This window comes from Hyperolius riggenbachi, chromosome 8 (assembly GCF_040937935.1).
Source record: "Hyperolius riggenbachi isolate aHypRig1 chromosome 8, aHypRig1.pri, whole genome shotgun sequence".
In the NCBI taxonomy this organism is placed as follows: domain Eukaryota; kingdom Metazoa; phylum Chordata; class Amphibia; order Anura; family Hyperoliidae; genus Hyperolius; species Hyperolius riggenbachi.
In genome coordinates, this window is record NC_090653.1 from 86,247,780 (window position 1) to 86,273,695 (window position 25,916).

Here is a 25,916-nt window from a genome sequence, read left to right on the forward strand (position 1 = left end):
AAACCCAGAACTGGCTACTTCATGCACACAGACTGTCATTGTTGCAGGCTGTAATCCCCTTAGAGAACTTCAGTCTGTCCATTCCCCTTTGCAATTTGAACAGCAGAATGACGCAATCCAAGCAGCAGATTAGCCCCATATACAGAACCTGAAACTAGCTCCTTTTAAAGTGACATTGAAGCAAAAACAAACAAATAAAGTATGATAATTAATAGAAGTAGTATCAAAGAAAAGAGTTGCATATTTTTTAATTTTTTTTTTTTTATAACCTTGCATCATTCTGTCACATTTGCAATTACAAACGACACACTGGGCCATATGCAATTTAGTTTTTCACCTGAGTTTTCTCCTAGGTGATTTTTTAAAACTTGTCAATAAAATCCCTTTTAACCACTTTACCCCCGCCCGTACGAATTTCTCCGTCCCTTTTTCCATCCTTTAACCCCCAGGGATGGAGAAATCCGTACTTTCCGCGCTCCCGCCGCTGCCCGCACTCCCTAGCGCGCACTCCTGCGGGTAAACACGCCGCTCGCCCGGAGATCAATGAACGGGAAAATCCATTCCCGTTCGTTGATCTAAGCCCCGCAATGATCCGCTGCTTTTCCGCTAAGCAGCGCGATCATTGTGAAAAAAAAACAACTTACCCAGCCTCCTAGTACTTCCGCTTACCCAGCCTTCTAGTCGCATTAAACAAAAAAGTTACTGTTGCCATCTTGTGGCCAAATAGTAAAACTACACCGTAAACATTTTTCACATACAAATGAATTACTTATACACAAAAAATTATCTCATTACTTCCCACACTCCCCATTTGTTTTTGTTTTTTTTTTGTCATAAAAAAAAAATTAAAAAATTTACAATTAAAAAAAATACATAAATAGTTACCTTAGGGACTGCACTTTTTAAATATTTATGTCAGGATGGTACAACACTGTTACTTTATAAACTGCGGGCTTGTAATTAGGGATGGACGTAAAACTGAAAAAAATGCACCTTTATTTCCCAAAAAAATATTGGCGCCAAACATTCTGATAGGGACATAATTTAAACGGTTTTATAACCGGGGCAAATAAATTTCATGGGTTTTAATTACAGTAGCATGCATTATTTAAAAACTATAATGGCCGAAAACTGAAAAATAATTAATTTTTTCCCACATTTTTCCTATTTTCCCATTAAAACACATTTATAATAAAATAATTCTTGGCATAATGCCCCACCTAAAAAAAAGCCTAATTGGTGGCGGAAAAAACAAGATATAGTTCATTTCATTGTGATAAGTAATGATAAAGTTATAGACGAATGAATGGAAGGAGCGCTGAAAGGTGAAAATTGCTCTGGTGGTCAGGGGGTAAAACCCCTCAGTGGTGAAGTGGTTAAACCACCAGCAAGGAAAAAAAAAATATACTCAAAATAATTTTGATAGCACCTTTTAACCTACTTTTTGATACTTTTTTTTCCATTGCAAAGTGCTAAAAAGTTATTTTAAATCAAAGATGAAAATTTTTCTCCTAGGAAGAAGGTGGAAAAATGAATTGCATATGGGCCACTGTATTTTCAACTATGAAATAGAGCAGAGCTAATGACCCTTTGAACTCCCCTGCAGTAAAACCTTATCTGAAGCTGAGTCTCACTGTTTCTTTGATGTATAAGTGCTTCAGAAAATAGGACTGTCTCCCCATCAAAGTTGGGTCAGAGAGCTCAGAGAAGCTCTTTTGCACAGATAACAACTGAAGTTTTTTTAACTCTTTCTGTACTGGAAACAATATAAAACTCTGTGCTTTGCTACTAATGTTCTATTTATTAGCTGTACTACACATACAGTTTATTATATCATACATTTATTTTCACTGCAGATTCTCTTTTAGATACCTGTATCTGGTGATGTGATTACGTTTTTAAGGCAACATTTTTAGCTACAAAAAAAAAAAAATCTCATGTCACGCTAAAAAGGTAATCTTTGACCATTCTAACCAACAAGCTGTGAGGTATTAATTTATTTGATTTTTTTAAACATTTAGCACTTTATTGAAAAATGTCAGCTTTACAACATAAGCGTAACAACACTCATTGCAATAAGAAAGACATATGAATAATAACAATTACATCAAAAAACACAACTAACCATTTTAGCCTTTTGAACGTGACTGTCACGTCCAAAAGGCTGCTGCTGCATGCTCCCGTGCCACAGCCCGGTAGCCTAGAGGTCAATGAATGGGAAAATAGTTCCCATTCATAAGATCTATGCCCCCGCTAGAAAGAGCGACGGCTTCTTTGAGAAGCTGTGATCTTTGTGAAGAAAAAAAAAAAGTTTCCTGTCCTCCCTATACTTCCTGGAAACGAGAGTGCTCGCTTCCAAGGCTAAAAAAAGAAAAGAAAAGACTGTGGCCATCTTGTGGCCAAATAGTAAAACTACATCTACATACGTTTTTTATTAAATAAACATACATTATTACATTTAAAACTAACTGTTTACCTCCCACACCAAAAATTACCCAAATAAAATTTTAAATGAAAAAAATAACTACAATAAAAAAAACAAAAACATAAATAGTTACCGAAGGGTCTGAACTTTTTGAATATGCATGTGAAGAGGCTATATTACTAATATTTTTTTAAATTATAAGCTTGTAAATAGTGATGGACGCAAAAAAATGCACCTTTATTTCCAAATAAAATATTGGCGCCATACATTGTGATAGGGACATAATTGAAATGGTGTAGTAACCGGGATAAATGGGCAAATAAAATACATAGGTTTTAATTATGGTAGCATGTATTATTTTAAAGCTATAATGGCCGAAAACTGAGAAATAATGCATTTTTTTAAATTTTTTCTTAATATTCCCGTTTAAAATGCATTTAGAAAAAATACTTCTTAGCAAAATGTACCACCCAAAGAAAGCCTAACTGGTGGTGGAAATAAAAACAGGATATAGATCGATTCATGGTGATAAATAGTGATAAAGTTATTGGCGAATGAATGGGAGGTGAAAATTGCTCGGATGCATAAGGTGAATAACGACTAAAGGGTGAAGTGGTTAAAGGCACATAACAGAATATCTACACGTCATAGCAATAGTGATGAAACATGAAACATCAGGAATTCCTACGATACAAAGAAATGCAGTAGAGACATAGGTCCATGGTGTCACTGCACCAACACCATTAGGTGGTAACAAGTGCCGCACCTCACCTCAGTATCAGGAGGAAAGAGGGGAAAGAAGAAGGAGAAAAGGAAGGGAGAAAAAGGAACAGGAGTATCATATCCCAGGTTAGGCAAGTTGCATCAAAGCTCTATAATCATCTGAATATTTAAACATCTCCCAGGTGGCCAAAGTCTGTGTAAACTGCTCCGTTCTATCCTGAGAAATAAGGAAGATCTCCTCTATCTGCACAGTTTTGTCTAACCTGGCAAGCCACTGGGGGACAGTAGGGGCAGGGGCATGGGCAAACCCAGGATTTTCAAGAGGGGGATTCCTGTAAGGTCTCCCTCAGCCACGCACAATACAGTATAATAATATGGTAGGACATCATGCTGGGTACACATAATGCAATTATTTCCCATCCAACTGAATGACCGACAACGGAATCGATCGGGAGCAGTGGATACAGATAATGAGGACAGCCGACATTGCTAATAAAGGGAAAGTGAAACATTCACCCAGCAGGGACACAGGGCTGTGCTCATACCTGGCTTTGAGCTCTGTAAAGTTCCCTAGAGCTGCTCCATGCTATGTACACATTGCTGCTCCATCCAAAGTCAACTGTAGCAGGGAAAGAAAGGGGGCAGTGTTGTGTGATGCAGGATGCCTGCAGACATTCTGGTGTCTCAACTTATGCCTGTCCCCAGACCTGGTCTGAGGGGGGATTCTGGGCAGCTGTAATCCCCCCTGTGTTTACCTATGAGGGAGCTCCAGTTTCTTCCACAAAAAGGGAATGGTTGCACAGGCCGCGTTAACTAGGTGTAAAAGAATACATTTCAAGTATTTATTACATGAAAAAGGGTCAGAATGCCAAATATAAAAATTCAGGGGTCGTATGAATCTTTGTAGAGGAAATTTCCTCTGTCCACTTATGAACTTGAGTCCAAAAGGTGGACAGGTGAGGGCCATGCCAGAACACATGCAGTTAATCGGCTCCTGAAGAACCACAATCCAGCATGTATCCGCAACTCCTGCACAAATTTGCTGAGCACAGAAGGTGTCCTGTACCATTGGGTGATGATCTTGAATCCATGTTCCTGCTTAGTTACATTAAGGGAGCCCTTATGATTGAGAGACCAGATGGCCTGCCACTGGAGGTATTATATTTAGATCTATATCTGAAGGTGGGCTTTAAAATATAATTAGAGTCAATTTTTCTCCTCTGCTCTGATTAGACACACTATTTAAAGTTAAGCTTTTTTTAACTATTATATCATTTCACTAATTAAATTAAGGGTGTACACCCTTCTGCCTGACCGCTCCCCCCATCCTCACCTCCAACGGTCTTCAGCTTTGGGGATATGGGACACCTTCATCTAGCCAAACAGCCATGGAGCCTGAAGAACTGCGACCCACTTCAGCCTCATTTAGCACTAATGCAGTAATGTACTGTCATCTGTGTTTGTGGGGGTTTGCAGAGGCACGTGACGGGGCGAGCACGTGGATTATAGCGCAGGAGATTTCAGTGCAGCTGGCGCCACCATAGACCATAATAGGTATTGCAGCTATAGCGACGCACAGTCAGTAAGAAGACTGAGCTGGAGTTACTTTTAACCCTTTCCACTCGGAGCTCTTTCCTAAAGGAATGCGCTCTCCCTCTTACTCTATCATTTTAACATGGAACGTAACAGTGTATATCTTATTTTAAAGAACACATTATAACGTTTAATTTGATACCTTATTTGGACAGTTTGGCATCTCCTATTGGCTGGTAGCAGAGGAGAAAGCCAAGGTATGGTAAATTGAAAAACCGTTTCCTGGGTGTAGTCAGGGCCTGCGTGAGCAAGTTTTGCAATAATAGGTGGTTTTATGCCCGCCACCTGGGGTCTTACTGTCCCTACACACAATGCAATCGTTGGTATTTCGATTGGGCAGATTAGCAATAAAATACTGGCTACTATTTACACCCTCCCCCAGTCCATCCCATAGAATGCCTTTCATTATTTGCAGGCAATCTGCAAGAAAAAAAATTAATCTGCAATTATTTTTCATTTTTTTTTTTGCAGAATGGAATTTGCAAAAATGAACCGGCAACTACTTTTTATAAAAAAAAAAAAAAAAAAAAAACCAGGAAAGAAAAGGAAGTGACAAATATAAATGTCACCTGGGGGGCACTGACAGTGTGGGCATGTAGTAATACATTTGCGGTGGTCGCGATGCGCTGCAAACCGCCGCTGGAGGGATGTCCCGCATATCGGGACATACGAGTGCAACGCGGAATTCACGATGTCCCGTTATGCGGGACATACGAGTGGAAAGGGTTAAAACACTGCGATAGCAATAGCTGGAAGCTGAATTACATCATTCCCCACCATCCACGTGGACCTGGAGGGGGAATAGTAATTAACGCCGTCGGGACTTGAGCACGAGCAGGGTAAGCCGTATATTGGCTGTATCCTGTGCCCAAGTCTCCCGCTGGCGATTTCTCTCGTACGCTTGATGGGGGGCCTGGCCGACAGTGTTGCTGGGAGGGCGGTGAGGTTTAAGTTACGACCGTGTCTGCTCCATGTGCCAGAAAACCCTTGTTTTGCTCTAATATCCTGACCCTTCACTCATCCAAACTACTCCCACCATCATTCCACACATTGGGCCTGATTCACAAAGCGGTGCTAACAGTTCGCACGCTGGTGAAAAGCCCTTTATCATGCCTAAACTCAGTTTAGGCATGATAAGTTTAGGTGTGATAAGTTTAGGTGTGATTAGTTTAGGCATGATAAGTTTAAGCCCAAATGGGTTAGCACCGCAGTGCACAGCTGATCAAAAGTTTTGCGCTAGCAGAGTCTGGTGCACTTCGCATAGAGTTTAATGGCGCTGCTTTGCGTGCGGGACTTTGTATGGTTATCTAAACTTAGCATGCCTAAAGTTATCATGCCTAAACTGGCTTTTCACCAGCGTGGTGCAATGGTTATCACGCCTAAAGTCTCTAACTGGGTTAGCAATGCTTTGTGAATCAAGCCCATTGAGTGGAGGTCAGTGGCTATGACCGCAGTGTTACCCCCCAGTAAGCAATGAAGTGAGGATATGAAAAGCTTGCATACCAAGACCCCTCCTGGAAGTGGCTATAGGAGGCCTCCACAAGATAGTAAACACCGGTCGTCAGAAGCTCCTGAATGTCATCATTGCTGGAGCATTTGAGAAGACCTAGCGAGTTCAGAATGGCTTTGAAATGAAACTCCATTATTGCTGAGAAAAAGTGACAATTCATCTATCTCAGCTCTATACGTCACATTAACTAAAGGCAACCAGAGCTGTTAGAATACAAAGATTTGATACTTACCAGGGGCTTTCTCCAGCCCCATAAGCATGTCCAAGTCCCTCACTGTCCTCCCACGGTCTGCCGCTCAGCCGCGATCAGCCCCGATACCTGGTTCAGTCATGGTCTTCTGCCCATGTGCCGGAGGTCCGCGCATGCGGAGAAGACCCCAACTGACGGGACTGAACCAGTTACCTGGGCTGATCGCAGCTGAATGGCAGACCGCGTGAGGTACTTGGATGTGCTAATGGGGCTGGAGGAAGCCCCAGGTAAGTATCAAATCTGTATTCTTACAACTCTGGTACACTTTAATGACGAACCTTATTTCAGTTTCCCTACATGCCCAGGAAAACTATGATCCCTGCCTAAGAAAACGAAAACAGAGAATATGTACATCAAATTATAGTCTGTAATATGGTCACCTGGTACTGGTTAGTGTTTGCCCATTATAAAATCTTTCAGCTCCCTGATTCACATTCTGAAAAGTATCACTGGTGGTGACCTCTTTAGTTCTGCCAGGTGAGCTGTGCGGAATGTTCGTTTAAGGGAGAGTTCTACACACAGAAGGAAATACTGCTTGTCTGACAGTTGGAAACAGACCCCCCCCCCCCCACCCACCCACCCACCCACACACACTCACATCTATTTGAGATTTCTTGAGGGAAAGGAGGCATCAGCTACTGATTGGTATGAAGTTCAATCCTGGGTTAAAGTTCCTCTTTAAAGTGTACCTGAGAGGGGCACACTAAAAGATTTTATACTTACCCGGGGTTTCCTCCAGCCTTGTGGGCACCGATGTGCCTGGTAATATGGCTTAGTCGCCCCAGTCGGCTCTTTTGTGCATGTGCAGAAGAGCCGACAGGGCGTGACTGAGCCAGATTACTGGGACTGATACTAGAGGAACTAAGGCAATCGGGAGGACGGTGAGGAATGTATTGGTGATCATGGGACTGGAGGAAGCCCCAGGTAAGTATAACATTTTTTGTGTGCCCATCTCAGGAACACAGTAACAAAAATCGAGGTTGGCACTCCACTGGTGATAATAAACTTGCGTTTATTCAAAAAGTTGCAAACAGAACATGTTTCGGGGTCACCCCCTTCCTCAAGTTTACTGTATTTCTGCTTAGGCTTATGTATGCTTTCGCTCATGTTTACCTTGGTGTTTTTAGCTGGGTGGACATTTCATGTGTAGTGCCCAGTAAGAATTTGTATTGACTGACCCTACGGGGTTAACCTGGATTACTCTGTGACATCACCTCGGTCAGCTGACCATTAGGGGTGTGTCCTGTATTGGAAATCTCCCCACCTGCCCTTACAGTGGTTGCCTAATGGTAACCCTGGTTTGTGAGTATCAATATTTACTCTATCTAGTGATCATTTACCAGTACATATTACATTATTGGGGCTCTTGGTGTTTCTTGTTTTTAACTCCACAACTCTGTACACAGTAACAAAAATCGAGGTCGGCACTCCACTGGCGATAATAAACTTGCGTTTATTCAAAAAGTTGCAAACATGACATGTTTCGGGGTCACCCCCTTCCTCGAGTGTACATCCAACCTTGACACACAGTCCTCTAAAATACTACAACCACTAAAGTGCACCATCAAAAGTAAAACTACATATAATCAAAAGATAAAGGAAAGCATGCACCTTCCGTCTGTCATGTGCATTTATTGTGAAAAACGTCATCAAATGGCATACAGTATCTCACAAACCGTACTGGCATACCTATGTGGCGTGGGTCTCATTGCAGGTGGCAGAGGTGGGAGTGGGGATGACGGTGGGCCTAGCGACGGCCGTTTCGCGTCCTAGACGGATACTTGGAACGCAGCGTGACCAAGTGTCCGTCTAGGACGCGAAACGGCCGTCGCTAGGCCCACCGTCATCCCCACTCCCACCTCTGCCACCTGCAATGAGAACCACGCCACATAGGTATGCCAGTATGGTTTGTGAGATACTGAATGCCATTTGATGACGTTTTTCACAATAAATGCACATGACAGACGGAAGGTGCACGCTTTCCTTTATCTTTTGATTATATGATGTACTTGCTTTCTTCTGCCACACAAGCGGAGCACACGTCTTGCATCTATAGCATCAGGCTCAGGTGAGCACTGCAGACTTGTGGCTATACCACTGTAGACCACTTCTCTACATTTCCAGTCACATTTAAAGGGGAAGTGCCCCACAACCTCTGTTCTTATTTCAACAAAAAGTAAAACTACATCTAAAAGTAAAAAAAAAAATTAAAATACACATATATTTCCCCAAATCAAACACTATTTACATCCCACCCTCCCAAAAATACCCACATAAAATGTTTAATAAAAAAAAAACAAAAAAAAAAAAAACATTACAATAAAAAAAAAAAAATATACAAAATGTTTACCTAAGGGTCTAAACTTTTTGAATATCAATGTAAAGATGAAATATTTCTATTTTTTTTTATTTTTTATATGCTTGTAAATAGTGATGGATGCAAAATGGAAAAAATGCTCTTTTATTTCAAAATAAAATATTGTCGCCATACATTGTGATAGGGACATAATTTAAACGGTGAAATAACCGGGACAAATGGGCAAATACAATACGTGGGTTTTAATTATGGAGGCATGTATTATTTTGAAACTATAATGGCCGAAAACTGAGAAATAATGAATTTTTTCAGTTTTTTTCTTATTCTTACTGTTAGGTAGCTCTTAGCAAAATGTACCCCCCAAAGAAAGCCTAATTGGTGGCAGAAAAAACAAGATATAGATCAGTTCATTGTGATAAGTAGTGATAAAGTTATAGGCTAATGAATGGGAGGTGAACATTGCTCGGATGCATCAAGTGAAAAAGACTGAGGGCTTAAGTGGTTAATAAGAGGGGTTATTTTATGACAAGTCAATTTTAAGCCTAACAGTCTCTTTAAATGTTATTGAAGATAGGGAGGCTAGTGTTAAGGGCTTAGTGTAAAGCCTCATCTACACGCATAGATGAGGCGGCGATGTTCCTTATCAATCGAGCCGCTGATGCGGCTCGATTGATAAGTTCCGACAGGTCCGATCTGTGAGCCGCCAATTCCCTGCTCGTTCCCAAGGGGACAATGGCAGAAAATCGAGCGGAAGATAAGCGGCGTCTGGTGGGGACGAGCGGGGGATCGAATCCGACGCACGCACGGCGAGCGGGGACGCGGCGGATACGCGCGGGGATGCGGAAGAGGCGATCCGGCGGCTAATCAAGCCGCCGGATCGCCTCCACATCTCCCCATGTAGACGGGGCTTTAGGATCTCAGGGTTTCTTAAAGGAAACAAGAGTTGAAAATAAACTGATGGAAGCCCTGATGAGATGAACAATTGTATCTATCCTACTACTCCTAAAATTATCTTTTTTTTTTAGAATCCTGACGTTTTATTTTCTCAACTTAAAAGGAATGTTTAAAAAACCAATAACATTAAATCCCAAAATGGCACTACTTGGCATCGCAGAGGAAACCATTAAAAACAAACACAATACAATGTTCTTCCGACTGCTCTGTTTCTATGCCAGACGTGAAATACCTTTAAAGTGGTCAAGTTCAGCTCCTCCAACCAAAAACAACTGGATCAATGAGATCAATAAAGTGCTACCACTCTATAAACTTACATATGCTAGCCGGGGATGTCCTGCCAAGTTTGACAAAATATGGTCTGGCTGGATGGTCTGGAAAGAGCTGGCCGGTGGCGTTAATTAACAGGATGAGTTAAGGAAGTGGGGGCCCCGGGGCCCCAAATTTTTCCATTTTTCTTCTTCTGATTTACTTACCTTTTATTTATAACCTCTCTTTTCTTCCTTTCTTTCAGCACAACTAATAGCCCTTCACTGGAAGCTCAAATAGGCCGGTGGGTCATACTAGACTTATAATAGTGTCCTTTCTTCACAAAGAGACACTGTTCTATATATATGTTACGGCCAGAACCCGAAGTGTGGCCACTTCGGGTTCTGGCCGGCCAATGTGCGAAGTGGCCGCAGCGCAGCGGCCAATGTTAGAAATGTAATGATTACAATAAGTTCAATGTATTTTATGGCTGTCTCGCTGCGGCCAAATGTATTACAACTTTAGTTAAGTTAATGTAATGAAGCCTTCGGCTTTAGCTCTGCCTCCTCTCCTCCTCCTCCCCCCGCCTCTCTCCTCTGCCTGCCTCCTATACAATACGGAGCAGCCGGGGACATGCGTGTCCCCGAGAGTCGTTCGTCGCGGCAGGGGAAGCAGAGGGGGGAGGCTGCAGACATTGCTTCTGCCAGCACCCGCTCTACAGGAACAGCAGGATTCCCCTGCCGCGACGAACGACTCTCGGGGACACGCATGTCCCCGGCTGCTCCGTATTGTGTAGGAGGCAGGGAGAGGAGAGAGAGAGGGGGGGGGGGGGGAGGAGGATAGGAGTCAGTGCGAAAGCCGGCGGCTTCATCTATTACATTGCCGCCGGCTTCATTTCATTAAATTAACCAAGTTGTAATACATTTGGCCGCAGTGAGACGGCCGTAAAATACATTGAACTTATTGTAATCATTATATTTTTAACATTGGCCACTGCGCTGCGGCCACTTCGCACATTGGCCGGCCAGAACCCGAAGTGGCAACACTTCGGGTTCTGGCCGTAACATATACATTATTGTCCTCCACGGGCCATTCTATAATTACAGCAAGATGTGTGGTTGGTCATTGGTCATGGGAAGCAATATTCCCCAATGCACAGATGGAGACAATCATAACTCTCCTTAGATTGTACCACCTGCCAAATATCATTGAATGTAAATTATTCTGCAATGTTTGGTAAAGTAATTTTCCCTGGCAACTCCATGGCAGCATGACATCTGACATATGGGCAGTTCCAGGCCCCCAACTGCCAGATAGGACCTCCTTACTAACATATAAATTAGACTCCACCCAACTGCTGGCATTCCTTTTTTTTCGTCCTCGCCGCCAGTGGGGCCGTTTTTTAGGGTGTTACTCTTTTTTGTTTTTGTATTGATTTCTCCTTGCCTTACCTCCGCGCTTTTGCGGCGCCAGCCAGTCTGTGCCTCTCTCTGGCTGAGGTCCTGTTGCCCAGGTTCCTAACAGGGCCTATGGGGACAGTGAAGCTGCTGGGTGGTCTCCAGCGTGGCCATCTTAGTTCACCTAAACGGTGATTCTGGCATTTCCTCTCCCCGCTGTCAGTGTCCGAGTGGATGCAGCTGGTCAGTATTGCGGACGAGATGACGCCTTAGCGCATGCGCGTCCGCATGGCTGACATCTTCTGGTTGGCACTCAGCCGGGATCCGGATCCGGAACTGGAAGTGCGGTGGCCATCTTGCCGATACAGCGGGGAAAAGTATTTCTGCAGCGCAGGAAGTCCGCTCTGCGTCCTATGGTCTCTGGGAGTGCGCGCAGAGCGGACTTCTTACTGGGCTTCTTCTTTCGTTCGGTATGTGTACCTTTTTTTGCATACAGCGGTTCTGCAGTATGATATAGACACTTGCTATGTCCGCATTGTTGAGGGCTAATTGTAGCCTTTTTGTATGTTTGCAGCTGCTCATCTCCAGGCATGGGGAAAAATAAAAAAGACCAGTCCACTGTTCATAATAGGTAAGGAAGGTAAGTTAAAGAGGCTGTCACTCTCTGGTTAGAGAATGGCGATTTTAATTTAAATATATTTCTCTTTTTCAGCTCCAGGTTTTCTCAGCAAAAACAAGATCCTGGTCGCAATAACTCAGAAAATACTCAATCAAGACGTCGGTCTCCATCTCCATTACGAATGAAATCCTTTTCAAGAAGATTTCCGTCGTCCTCTCCAGACAGTATTTGAGAGCATATATCTCCACCTCGCAAGTGTCTTAGAAAATCAAATAGACTTTCAGAGGATCAATGTTGGCTCTGCGGTAAAGATCGTCTTCCTGACAAGTTAGTCTGCAGTACGTGTTATGGGAAAGTTGCTGGAGAGACACAAGACCTTACTGAAGTAATACAGCAAACAGTCAGAGATGCTATGAAGCAACTGGGAAAGAAACCACAACAAGGTTTTCAATCACCTTCGATGACGCATGGAAATATTGATGACTTGTCAGATCACGACTCGGTGGCTTTGGAGGATTGGGACACAGTTATTGATTGCTCTTCTATCCCAGACTTTGTTAGTCAAATCAGGGAGTCAATCGGATGGGAAGATCCTGTTGACCCTGGGAAAGCAAAAAAGAAAACTTATTTTAAGCAATTAGATAGATCTCAGGTCTCATTTCCACTTATGGAAGAAGTGAAGGGTATTATTTTGGAGGAATGGAGTAAGACTGTCAAAAAGTCGGCCACAAGGAATAGACTGAAAAAAATGTACCCTCTTTCTACAGAAGATAGTACAATTGTGGAGTCTTGCCCGATAACGGATGCTTCAGTTGCAAGACTCGCAAGAAATACTACTTTACCTCTGAAAGATACTACAGCCTTCAGAGATGTTCTGGACAGACAACAGGATCAGGATATGAAAAAGTCATATATGTCAGCTGGTGATGCTACGAGACCTGCAATTGCTTTGACTTCCGTCTCGAAGGCTATGAAGATCTGGGTCAATAACTTGGAGGAGGCCATTAACAATGGAGCCGATAAGAACACAATCTCTACTGCTTTGAATGAGTTGAGATTTACCTCGGACTTTGTGGGAGAGGCTGCATTGGATGTTATTCGAGGTTCTAGTAGATCAATGCTCTTTTCTGTTATGGCCAAGCGTGCACTCTGGCTTAAACCTTGGTCAGCAGACCCATCCTCGAAGTCTTCCTGGACAAGAATTCCATACGATGGCAAGAACCTTTTTGGTTCAAAAATGGATGCAGCAATCTCCAGAGTGACGGGAGGCAAATCTGGCCTCTTGCCACAAGACAGGAAATTTAAGAAGCAGAGATGGAGTCAATCTAAGCAACAGTTTTCCCAGAGATTTAGAGACTCAAGGGCCTACAGGCCAGGCAAGCAGTCTAACTCCACCTGGAGATCTTCTCAGCCTTCTTTCTTCAGGTCTGCAAAAAATAGGGCTGCAGCCCCAGCTACTTCAACAGGAAAATCTTTTTGATATCAGGCCCACCCAGATAGAGAAAGTAGGGGCAAGATTGGCCCACTTCGCTCCTGTCTGGGTGGAGAATGTAGCAGACCCCTGGGTCAGAGATATAATTACAAGGGGACACAAGTGGTCCTTTATCGAATACCCAAGGCTACCCAGAATAGTGAGGACATCTATTCCGAAGAATCCCCAAAAACGAAGTATTCTTCTCGATTACGTAAAATCCTTGATAGCGCAAGGCGCCGTAATTCCAGTTCCAGATCAGGAAATCTTTTCAGGTTATTACTCCCCGGTATTTTTGGTGAAGAAAAAGACGGGAGAGTGGAGGCCTGTCTTGGATTTGAAGGCGCTCAACAAATTCATCAAACTTCCGAGGTTCAGGATGGAATCTCTACAGTCAGTCATCAAAGCAGTAAAAGTCGGAGACTGGATGTGTTCACTAGACTTAAGGGACGCCTACTTTCACGTACCAATAAAAGCTTCTTTTCAAAAGTTCCTAAGATTTCTGGTAGGAGGGGTTCATCTTCAGTTTTGCTGTCTGCCCTTCGGGCTTTCGACCTCGCCAAGAACGTTTACCAAGGTTCTCCTGGCCATCGTTGCCCTCCTGAGACTGGACGGAATAAGGATACTTCATAACTTAGACGACGTCCTTCTTCTGGCAAGGTCAAAGGAGGAGCTTATCAGTCATCGGGATATGGTCATGAAGACGTTTCTTCGGTTTGGATGGCTTCTAAATCTGAACAAGAGCCAACTCGATCCGTCTCAAAACTTAGTTTTTCTGGGTGCCCTTTTCTCAACCGAAAAATACACAGTTTCCCTTCCCGAGGAAAAGATTTTGATTATCATACAAAGGGTAAATCTAATTCAAATAAATTCAGTTATTTTGGCAAGACAGTGTATGAAGATCCTGGGATTGATGTCATCCACAATTCCACTTGTCAAATGGGCACACTGGAACCTACGGGTGTTTCAACTAAACTTCCTAGATCAGTGGCAGGCTCGATCTTTAAACTGTCCAATTTCTATCTGCCCGAGAGTGTGGGAAAGTCTTCAATGGTGGAAATCCCGGAAAAATCTAAGGACTTGCTTTCCTCTTACTCCTCCATCTTGGAAAATACTAACGACAGACGCAAGCGCAAAAGGTTGGGGAGCAACTCTAGACGACTGGGCGGTACAGGGTATGTGGTTCAATCAGGACAATCTTCCTCCATCAAACGTCATAGAGCGGAGAGCTGTCCTCCTAGCTTTAAAGGCCTTCCTTCCGCTCCTGGAAAACTCACCTGTTCTGCTCAGAATAGACAACAAAGCAGCAGTTTCTTATATCAAGAGACAGGGGGGAACTCACAGCAAGTCTTTATTTATGGAAGTCGATCCAATCATGGCTCTCGCTCAGCGACATTTACTGGACCTATCTGCAATTTACCTTCCGGGACGGGAGAATCTAAAGGCAGACAGTCTATCCAGAGCGAAGTTGTGCAACAACGAGTGGTCCCTGAATCCAGCCATCTTTCAATTGATTATGGAGATATGGGGGAAACCCGAGATAGATTTATTCGCCTCCCGAAACAACTGCAAGTTGAGGACTTTCTTTTCTCGGTATCCGACGAGGGGAGCTCTAGCAACAGATGCTCTAATCCAGCCATGGACTTTCAAGAAGGGCTATGCCTTCCCTCCCTTCCCATTAATTTTCAAGTTTCTTCAGAAGGTGGCTCTGTCCAGGATAGAGGTCCTAGCAGTATTACTGGACTGGCCCAAGAGGCGCTGGTACACACTACTCAAAGACCTATCGATAGCACAACCTTTTCGACTTCCTCTCCTTCCAGACCTGCTGTCACAGAACAGCTTTCTTCATCCAAACCTGTCCAGATTGAACTTGACGGCATGGAGATTGAGAAGCAAAGATTATTAGTTCAAGGTTGTGATCAAGATGTGGTACAGACGATGTTATCAGCCAGAAAACCGTCTACTAAGGCAGTTTACAATCGAGTATGGAACAAGTTTGTACAGTTTGCTAATCAAGCATCTTTTGATCCATTAATCCCAGATGTTACAGACTTGCTCTCCTTTCTCCAAAGGGGCCTTCAAATGGGACTTGCGTTTAATACTCTGAAATCTCAGATATCCGCAATTACGGCAATTCTGAGCACCTCATGGTCTTCTAACAGCCTGATCAGGCAGTTTTTTAGGGGTGCTATGAAAATCCGTCCGCCCAGGAAACCGAGATTTCCCCAATGGGATCTGCCTCTTGTTCTGGACTTTCTCTCTAAACCACCTTTTATTCCACTAATCAAATGTTCCTTGTATAATTTGACACTGAAAACAGTCTTCCTAATTGCCATCACTTCTGGGAGAAGGGTTTCAGAAATTCTAGCGCTATCATGCAAAGAGCCCTTTCTTTCTTTCTTCGATGACCGGGTAGTTTTGAATCCAGTAGAGGCCTTTCTTCCCAAAGTGTCTTCCTATTTTCATCTCAACCAAGAGTGGACTCTTCCAGCATTTAAAGACCCATTGGATCCGAACAAGTCTCATCCGCTCGATCCAGTTGCATATATCAAAACATACCTGGAATTGACAAATGAATTCAGAGCTTCAGATAGACTATTTGTCCTTCCTGTAGGGTTGAATAAGGGCAAGGAAGCCTCTCCAAGATCGATATCTAAGTGGATTGTATCTACAATTCAAAAAGCCTATAAAGCCAATGGTCTGTCTGTCCCTCAGGTTCTCTCAGCCCACTCGACAAGAGGCATGTCAGCATCCTGGGCTTCCCTGGGCAAGGTTTCACTTGAGACCATTTGTAGGGCAGCCAATTGGGCCTCAGGTCATACATTTATAAGGCACTATAAAATAGAGCCAGCGACCCTATCTACTGCTGCCTTTGGAAAGAATGTTATTTCCTTAATCAATTATTGTGAATTTTCTCTGTGTTTGTTCATTAAACTTATTTTTTTCCTGGCATTTTTCCCTCCTTTAGTTTTATTTCTCTAGTTATTACCCATATGTCATGCTGCCATGGAGTTGCCAGGGAATTTGGAAAATTGAATACTTACCTTGCGGCAATTTTCCTTTCCTGGCAATTCTCCATGGCAGCATACATTCCCACCCAGTGTTGGCGGCTCGTCCTATATTCAAAGGAATGCCAGCAGTTGGGTGGAGTCTAATTTATATGTTAGTAAGGAGGTCCTATCTGGCAGTTGGGGGCGGGGAACTGCCCATATGTCATATGTCATGCTGCCATGGAGAATTGCCAGGAAAGGAAAATTGCCGCAAGGTAAGTATTCAATTTTCCAAAATTCTGTACTGGTTTATACATGGACCAATAGGTCATCTTTTTCTCTCTGCCTGTATTATGTTTAATCTCGAGGAATGTGTGAACTTGTCTGCATCCCTCAATGTTTGTATCTTTTTATGTCAAAATCAATAAAAAGTTTTGTTTAAAAAAAAGTTCTTAACCTGAATCTGTTCTTAAGTCGGAACATTGTGCCATCTCTGTCCCCTGTACCTCTTCTGTGCCTCCAGTGACCCCCTCTGTGTCACCTCTGCCTTTTGTGCCTGTTTATACAAGTTTAAAAGCCATTTTTTTTCTTTGATTTTTTTTTTTAAATTGATTTTCTCAAAAAATACAAGTTTGATTTGAAATTTTTTTTGACTTGTTCCCATGGAAACAGAGAATCCATGCCGTTCATGTCGGCGGTCGTTCGTAAGTCGGGTGTTCGTAAGTCGGGGACTACCTGTATTTTCTTTTCCTCTGGGGCTCACCTTATGCGCACCATATTTTATTGCTGGCATATGTACTTGGATCTTATATGTGTAACAGCTTGTCTGTCTAATCCTTATGGCAGCCATACACAGAGTTCACTGTAAGTATTGTTACTGTGTTAGTCCTCTTTAATAAGCAATGTGGTGTTTTGCTCAAGGCCCCATAATGTGTTTCAGCTCTTACTTTCCTGGTGGTGTAGTGCAGTGTTTCTCAACATATTATTGGTATGTACCCCTTTTAAAGCCCTGTACTCACCAAGTACCCCCTAGCATAGGAAACATTATCACAAGTACCCCTTGACAAATATATATTTAATTGTAGTACATGATAAATGGTTCTAAACAATTTCCAAGCATTTACTATTGCTGTTAATTAGCTAACACACAAATTTGGTGTTGTTTAAATAAGATGTATCATTTTCTAAAACTCTAAATTTCTTATTCTTGGTTAAGTATATCAAGCCTGAGTACCCCCTGGAACCATCAGAAGTACCCCCTGGGGTACGCGTACCACACGTTGAGAACCTAGGGTGTAGTGGATAGCACTCTCGCCTTGCAGTTCTGGCTCCTCAGGTTTCCTCCCACATCCCAAAACCATAGAAATATTAAATAATTATGATAATGACTTTTAACAGTAACTGACGGCTGTACTTACACAGGGTAACCTAAGGGCCCGTTTCCACTAGGAGCGGTGTGATGCGGCTACATAGGTGTCCTGAAACATGCACGGCAATGGAAGAGTTTCCACTGCGTGCATGTTGTACGGAGCGGTGCGGAGCGATCTGAGAATCTGCAGCATGCTACAGATTATCACACGGCCGCATCCGGCCGCAGCCGCGTCCCATCTCCTCAACTGACTTCCGCATCAGGAGATGCGCATCGGGAGATCAATTGACTTCCGCACTGGCGGAAGTGATGCGACATCGCATCACTGAAGTAGTGGAAACCGGCCCTAAATTACAACATCCAATTTCAAAGGCTCCAACTATATTGGAACCTAACAGGTGCTTTCCTGAAGAGATGACAATTTGTCATCCTCCTTACAGGTGATTTGTACTCCGGAGTTGCACTTTAACCTTGTTGCTATACATGAGCTAAACTATCTTACCTGCGCATACGGTAATGTCTGTTTTGTGGCTGCAGCTCAGAGGCAGAGTGAAGCACTCCAAAGCTTCCATGTGCCGCATCTGCTGAAACAGGCTCTGTCCCTGCAGAGTAATACAATTGTGAGATCAGCGCAGAAGCCACAGCAATATACAGGATCTTCTCAAAAAATCATAATGTGATAAAGTTCATTATTTTTTGTAATGTACTGATAAACATTAGACTTTCATATATTTTAGATTCAAATACACACAACTGAAGTAGTTCAAGACTTTTATTGTTTTAATATTGATGATTTTGGCATACAGCTCATGAAAACCCCAAATTTCTATCTCAAAAAATTAGCATATTTCATCCGACCAATAAAAGAAAAGTGTTTTTTAAAACAAAAAAAGTCAACCATCAAATAATTATGTTCAGTTATGCACTCAATACTTGGTCGGGAATCCTTTTGCAGAAATGACAGCCTGTGGCACTGCTCAAGTGTTATGGAGGCCCAGTATGCTTCGATAGCGGCCTTAAGCTCATCCAGAGTGTTGGGTCTTGCGTCTCTCAACTTTCTCTTCACAATATCCCACAGATTTTCTATGGGGTTCAGGTCAGGAAAGTTGGCAGGCCAATTGAGCACAGTAATACCATGGTCAGTAAACCATTTACCAGTGGTTTTGGCACTGTGAGCAGGTGCCAGGTCGTGCTGAAAAATAAAATCATCTCCATAAAGCTTTTCAGCAGATGGAAGCATGAACCCACTTTTGAACTAAAAACAGCGGCAGAAGCGCATGACCTGGGCTACAGAGAAGCAGCACTGGACTGTTGCTCAGTGGTCCAAAGTACCTTTTTCGGATGAAAGCAACTTTTACATGTCATTCATAAATCAAGGTGCCAGAGTCTGGAGGAAGACTGGGGAGAGGGAAATGCCAAAATGCCTGAAGTCCAGTGTCAAGTAACCACAGTCAGTGATGGTCTGAGGTGCCATGTCAGCTGCCGGTGTTGGTCCACTGTGTTTTATCAAGAGCAGGGTCAATGCAGCTAGCTATCAGGAGATTTTGGAGCACTTCATGCTTCCATCTGCTGAAAAGCTTTATGGAGATGAAGATTTTATTTTTCAGCACGACCTGGCACCTGCTCACAGTGCCAAAACCACTGGTAAATGGTTTACTGGCCATGGTATTACTGTGCTCAATTGGCCTGCCAACTCTCCTGACCTGAACCCCATAGAGAATCTGTGGGATATTGTGAAGAGAAAGTTGAGAGACGCAAAACCCAACACTCTGGATGAGCTTAAGGCCGCTATCGAAGCATACTGGGCCTCCATAACACCTGATCAGTGCCACAGGCTGATTGCCTCCATGCCACGCCGCATTGAAGCAGTCATTTCTGCAAAAGGATTCCCGACCAAGTATTGAGTGCATAACTGAACATAATTATTTGAAGGTTGACTTTTTTTGTTTTAAAAAACACTTTTCTTTTATTGGTCGGATGAAATATGCTATTTTTTTGAGATTGGAATTTTAGGTTTTCATGAGCTGTATGCCAAAATCATCAATATTAAAACAATAAAAGGCTTGAACTACTTCAGTTGTGTGTATTTGAATCTAAAATATATGAAAGTCTAATGTTTATCAGTACATTACAGAAAATAATGAACTTTATCACAATATGCTTATTTTTTGAGAAGACCCTGTACAGCTCAATTACACATGTCCCTCCATCTATGAATGGCTAGCACGACAACACAATACAACATGGCATGTGCCAATTCAGGTTAGCGTCTGGGAATTCCACTGAAGGGCATTACATAAAGCTTTTACCAAGCCCAAGAAGGCCAAAAGCAGGTCAGTAAATTTACTAAATGCAGCAAAGTACTGTGGCTGTAGGAGGAGGCACAAACACCAGTGGGCAAGCCCAGGATTTTCAAGGGGGGGGGATTCCTGAAAGGTCTCCCTCAGCCACGCACAATACAGTACAATAATATGGTAGGACATCATGCTGGGTACACATAATGCAATTTCCCATCCTAAATGTTCCATCTGCTCCCGATCGACAACGGGATCATTTAGGAGCAGTTTGGATACAGATAATAATGAGGACAGCTCACATCTGTAATGAAGGGGACAGTGAAGCAATCACACAGCAGGGCACAGGGCTGTGCTCATATCTGACTCTGTTAAGTTCCCCAGAGCTGCTCCATGCTCTGTACACACACTGCTGCTCCATGCTCTGTACACACACTGCTGCTCTAATGCTCTGTACACACATTGCTGCTCCATCAAAACTCAACTGTAGCAGGGAAAGAAAGGGGGCAGTGCTGTGAGCTGCAGGATGCCTGCAGATATTCTGGTGTCTCAACTTGTGCCCGTCCCGCAGACACTGCACTGGCCCTGGTCTGAGGGGGGATTCTGGGCAGCTGTAATCCCCCCTGTGTTTGCCTATGATGGGGGTGTGGCTTAGTTCAGGTGTTGGGCTTAATCAAGGGCATGGCACCCCCCAGGACCAATATCACTCCAGGCACACAATTCCTTTGTGCAATAAAAAGTCAGGGCCGTTTTTAAGCAAATACCATTAAGAAGCAAGTAAGGCTGCATATAATGTAATAATTATGTAATGTAATTTGCAAGTATTTGCAAGTATGCACACATATGGCCAGGCAGGATAGCCGCATTCACACTTCGGGGTGGGGGAAGGGTACTGGAAATGTAATTAATATTGTCTAGAATAGATCGTACATGTCAAACTCCGGCCCGTGGGCCAAATCAAGCCCTCAGAGCCATTAAATTTAGCCCTCAAGGGGTTTCCCCACTTTGCATTATTTTTGGTCCACTCTAGACCACCAGGGAAGCTATATGGGGGAGGTAGGCGAAAAAACTAAACAATAGGGAACTGTTTAGGGTAGGTGGGAGCCACTAGACACCAGAGAACTGTATGGGCGTTGGAAGTAGGCCATTACACACCAGGGAACTTTATAAGGTGACCAGTAGACATTGAGGTTGGCCCACGACTAGGTCTCAGTGTTCAATTTTGGCCCCATTTGTATTTGAGTTTGACACCCCTGGTCTAGATGAATTTGTTAGTTATTTCCATGCTCTCACCTGCAGGTAATATGTCCCCGCCAGCAGTTTTATGTGCTCTTCAGAGGGGTTGGCATCAGAACAAGCTTTCTGTAGGTTAAGTGTTGCAGACTGGAAGTCACCCAGCTGTAGAAAGGCTTCCGCTCTCTTGACATATAACTCTATTTGCAATGCAACAGTGTGACCACCAGATGGCATTAATGAACAGTACAGTGAGAGCAAAGGAGCCAGCACCAGCATGACCTGAAAGATGACTCTGTATGGAGATAGATATAGAGACTGCCACATTTTCTTCCTTTTAAACATTTAATAGTACCTGTGCTGCTAATACACAGACATCAATCTGTCATCTCCCCCACCCCCACAAGTACTACCGGTATCTGGCGCTACCCCCAATCACTAATACCCATGCCATGCCCGGTCTGCCCATGATGCCAAGTGAGGCAACTTCCCCAGGTGGCAGAAGTCTGGGGGCAGCACCAGGCTGAAACATGAAGTGAAGAGAGTGCCTGGCCAACCTATCCTGGGGGCAACTGTACCTGGCTAACCTATACTGGGGGCAATCAATATTCAAAAACGACACAGCGCTCACCACCTCTTCTAGTGTCCTTCCAATAGCAGCTAACTGCCAAATAGAGTAAAACCGGTAGTTCTCCTCACAATGATTATAAAAGTTCACAGCAGCGCTTCTGGAGTCAGGTTCCTATGCAGTGTTTAGGTAATCTGTAGCAGAGAAAAGCAGGCACATAGCGGGTAATCCTCAAACACTCGTACACCCTGTGTATATTAATACACACACTGTGTTCAGAGAACTATTCACCGCATGCAGGAAACGGGGGTCACACTCCCCCCCTCAATCCCCTGCTCACCAAATATCTGCTTTAAAATCAGGCACGTAGCAAGTCACTGCAACCAGTAGCTTATAATTATGGATGGCTCTGCCTAGGAGAACTCAGGGAGAAGCATGTGATCAGTTTGATCAGCAGATAGATTTGCAAATCTATATACTGGGGGCAACTGTACCTAGCTAACAATACTGGGGGCAGCTATACCAGGCTATCCACCTATATTAAAGGTTTTTTGGGCGGGCTCACTGCAGCTATAATGTGCGGTGCAAATTGTCTGGTGCTGTGCAATCATTCCTAGAGTCCCCTCCTCTTCTGTACTGCAGCCCATCTATCCATAGCTCATTTCCTATTAGCAGATTGAGGTCTTACAAACTCTCCCCACCTACATCCTGTAATCTACAAGTTCCGCCTCCTCATTTAACTACATGGTTTATACTGTTAGAAAGAACAGTAGATTTCAGGCTACATCCCTCTCATAATTTGGGTGTGACATGGTAGATTTTAAAGAGGAACTGTAACGACAAAACGGCCCCTGGGGGGTACTCACCTCGGGTGGGGGAAGCCTCAGGATCCTAATGAGGCTTCCCACGCCGTCCTGCGTCCCTCGGGGGTCTCGCTGTAGCCCTCCGTACAGCCGTGACGCAATATTTACCTTCCTGGCTCCTGCGCAGGCGCTCTGATGCCTCTCGGCGCCGAAGTAGGCGGAAATACCCGATCACCGTCGGGTCTGCTCTACTGCGCAGGCGCAAGTTTCCGGCGCCTGCGCAGTAGAGCGGACCCGACGGAGATCGGGTATTTCCGTCTATTTCCGTGCAGAAAGTCGCCACAGCGCCCCCGCTGGAGCCAGCAAAGGTAAATATTGAACTGACAGTCGGCACAGTCGCCGGCTGTTCGGAGGGCTGCGGCGAGACCCCCGTGGGACAGAGGACGGCGTGGGAAGCCTCATTAGGATCCGGAGGCTTCCCCCACCCGAGGTGAGTACCCCCCAGGGGATCTTTTTAATGTTACAGAGTCTCTTTAATGACTGAGCTCAGTGAGATGGATAACTTTTCCGGGCAGAGGTTGATGGCTTTAGAAAATGAGATGACAGCATTCTCCCATTCCTCCTGCGACAGGCACAGCAGGCCTTTCTCGTAGCTGAAAGAACAATGGTACACATAAGCAGTGCAGTTTCTAGGTTAAAATGCACCCAGGGCGAGGGTGTTAAAATTGCGCCCCTCCCCCCCCCCCCCGAGCAAGGTATGGGTGCCCGCAGTATAGGTTAGCCAGGTCTAGTTGCACTTAGTATAGGTCCCCCCAGTATAGGTAGCCAAGAATAGGTACCCCAGTATAGGTAGCCAGGCATAGGTGAGCAAGTATAGTTGCCCCCGCTATAGGTTAGCCAGGTAGGTGCCTCCAGTATAGGTAGCCAGTATAGTTGCCCCCAGTATAGGTTAGATAGGCAGGCGCCCCCGGTATAAGTTAGATAGGTAGGTGCCCCAGTACAGGTTAGCTAGGTGGGTGCCTCTAATATAGGTAGCCAGAATAGTTGCCCGCAGCATAGGTTAGATAGGTAGGTGCCCCCAGTATAGGTTATTTAGGTAGGTGCCTGCAATATAGGTAGCCAGTATAGTTGCTACCTGTATAGGCTAGTTAGGTAGGTGCCCCCAATACAGGTTAGATAAGTGCCTCCAGTATAGGTTAGATAGGTAGTTGCCCCCCAGTGTAGGTTAGTTGGTAGCTGCCCCCCAGTGTAGGTTAGATTAGGTAGGTGCCCCCCAGTGTAGGTTGGATAGGTAGCTGCCCCCCAGCGTAGGTTAGATTAGGTAGCTGCCCCCCCCCAGTATAGGTTAGATAGGTAGCTGCCCCCCCCCCCCCCAGTATAGGTTAGATAGGTAGCTGCCCCCCAGTATAGGTTAGATAGGTAGCTGCCCCCCAGTGTAGGTTAGATTAGGTAGGTGCCCCCCAGTATAGGTTAGATTAGGTAGCTGCCCCCCAGCGTAGGTTAGATTAGGTAGCTGCCCCCCAGTGTAGATTAGATAGGTAGCTGCCCCCCAACGTAGGTTAGATAGGTAGCTGCCCCCCAGTGTAGGTTACATAGGTAGCTGCCCCCCAGTGTAGGTTACATAGGTAGCTGCCCCCCAGTGTAGGTTACATAGGTAGGTGCCCCCCAGTGTAGGTTAGATTATGTAGGTGCCCCCCAGTGTAGGTTAGATTGGGTAGGTGCCCCCCAGTGTAGGTTAGAATAGGTAGGTGCCCCCCAGTGTGGGTTAGATTAGGTAGGTGCCCCTCAGTATAGGTTAGATAGGTAGCTGCCCCCCAGCATGAGTTAGTTTAGGTAGGTGCCCCCCAGTATAGGTTAGATAGGTAGCTGCCCCCCTATAATGGAGGGGGGAGCTGGAGCCGCGGGGAGGGCAGCCCGACCTCTCCCTTCCTCTCCTCTCCCAGGCTGCCCTCCGTGCTCCCCCCTCAGATGCAGAGTAATGCGCAGGGAGCGCTGTATACAACATACCTCCCTGCGTTCTAAGCGCTGCTCTCTCGCCACCGGTCTCTTCCTCTCTGCCTATACGATGATATACACGCTGCTTCCGGCTAAACAGGAAGACAGGAAGCAGCGTGTATATCATCGTATAGTCCGAGAGAGGAAGAGACCGGCGGCGAGAGAGCAGCGCTTAGAACGCAGGGAGGTATGTTGTATACAGCGCTCCCTGTGCATTACTCTGCATCTGAGGGGGGAACACAGAGGGCAGCCCGGGAGAGGAGAGGAAGGGAGAGGTCGGGCTGCCCTCCCCGCGGCTCCGGCTCCCCCCTCCATTATAGTGCCCCCCTCCCAACAGCGCCCCGGGCGTCGGCACGCCTCCCACGGCCCAAGAAACGGGCCTGCACATAAGCACTAATAATGAGAGGATGTCTTGGCAAATATACAAATAGATCAACATGGCTTTCCCTGTGGTCAGGCTAAAATCCAATTACAGTAAAACCCCTGCTATCCATAACTCAGGTACCCGGCAGTCTTAACCAACCGGCATCCCTGAGGGGGAGAATGGGGGCGGAACTTTAGTGTATTGTAGAGCTGTGTGCAGCAGAAGCGACTTACAAAACCTCTGGGCCCAGTCATCTAAATTTCCTGGAGCTCCCAGCTGCTGTGCTGCATCCTCATACGGCTTTCGGCATGTCACCTGACCCTCATCAGGTCACATGCACGCTTCAGGCCCCTTACACACTGGGATGTTTTCATTCTGCTGCTTTACGCTTTTTTACTGCAGGGTAACACTAAAGTAATGAAAGTGTAGGGGGCATTTCATACCTGTTGCAGTGCGCAAGCATCATCTCGTTATAGGTCAACATCCGCGGTGACGTGCGTTGACCGGAAATCATGTAAGTCAATGGCGCCGCAGAAACTTTAAATATGCGCAGAAGCATATTTTTTCAATACACTTCCTTGCAATTCGTCTTTTGGCCACAGGAAGTGAGAGCTAGAGAGCCTCACTTATAGTTTGGTTTGCTGCCAATAATTACATTACCACGCATCATTGTGGGTGTATAGGAGGCTTCTTTTTAGCATTGCGATTATTAGATCACACCACAACTAAAATGCAGGCTGCTAATGTGAAACCGGCACAGAGGACGCAACAAAGCAGTTGGGAGCTTACAAT

The 25,916-nt window shown here is 44.7% G+C and overlaps 1 protein-coding gene across 16 annotated transcripts in view; it reads right to left on the reverse strand.

Annotated features, from left to right (window-relative positions):
- LOC137529006 (tetratricopeptide repeat protein 16-like) overlaps positions 1 to 25,916 on the reverse strand; it is a 417,560-nt gene that overhangs the window by 143,995 nt on the left and 247,649 nt on the right. For 6 of the 16 annotated variants that reach the window (XR_011023554.1, XR_011023551.1, XR_011023549.1 and 3 more), the window contains 2 exons: positions 18,370 to 18,469; positions 8,491 to 8,689 (listed from right to left, as the gene is read on the reverse strand). The exons of 2 other annotated variants lie outside the window; for them this stretch is intronic. Coding sequence is in view for 6 of the 14 variants with exons in the window: in XM_068250870.1 (XP_068106971.1) it covers positions 1,891 to 1,916; positions 18,370 to 18,469; positions 21,455 to 21,739 (411 nt within the window). In the remaining 8 variants the exon portion in view is untranslated. Of the gene's footprint in view, positions 1 to 1,878; positions 1,917 to 8,490; positions 8,690 to 18,369; positions 18,470 to 21,454; positions 21,743 to 23,333; positions 23,419 to 25,916 lie in introns of those variants that run through there. 8 more of the 16 variants (XR_011023546.1, XM_068250865.1, XM_068250864.1 and 5 more) reach the window with 4 other exon arrangements.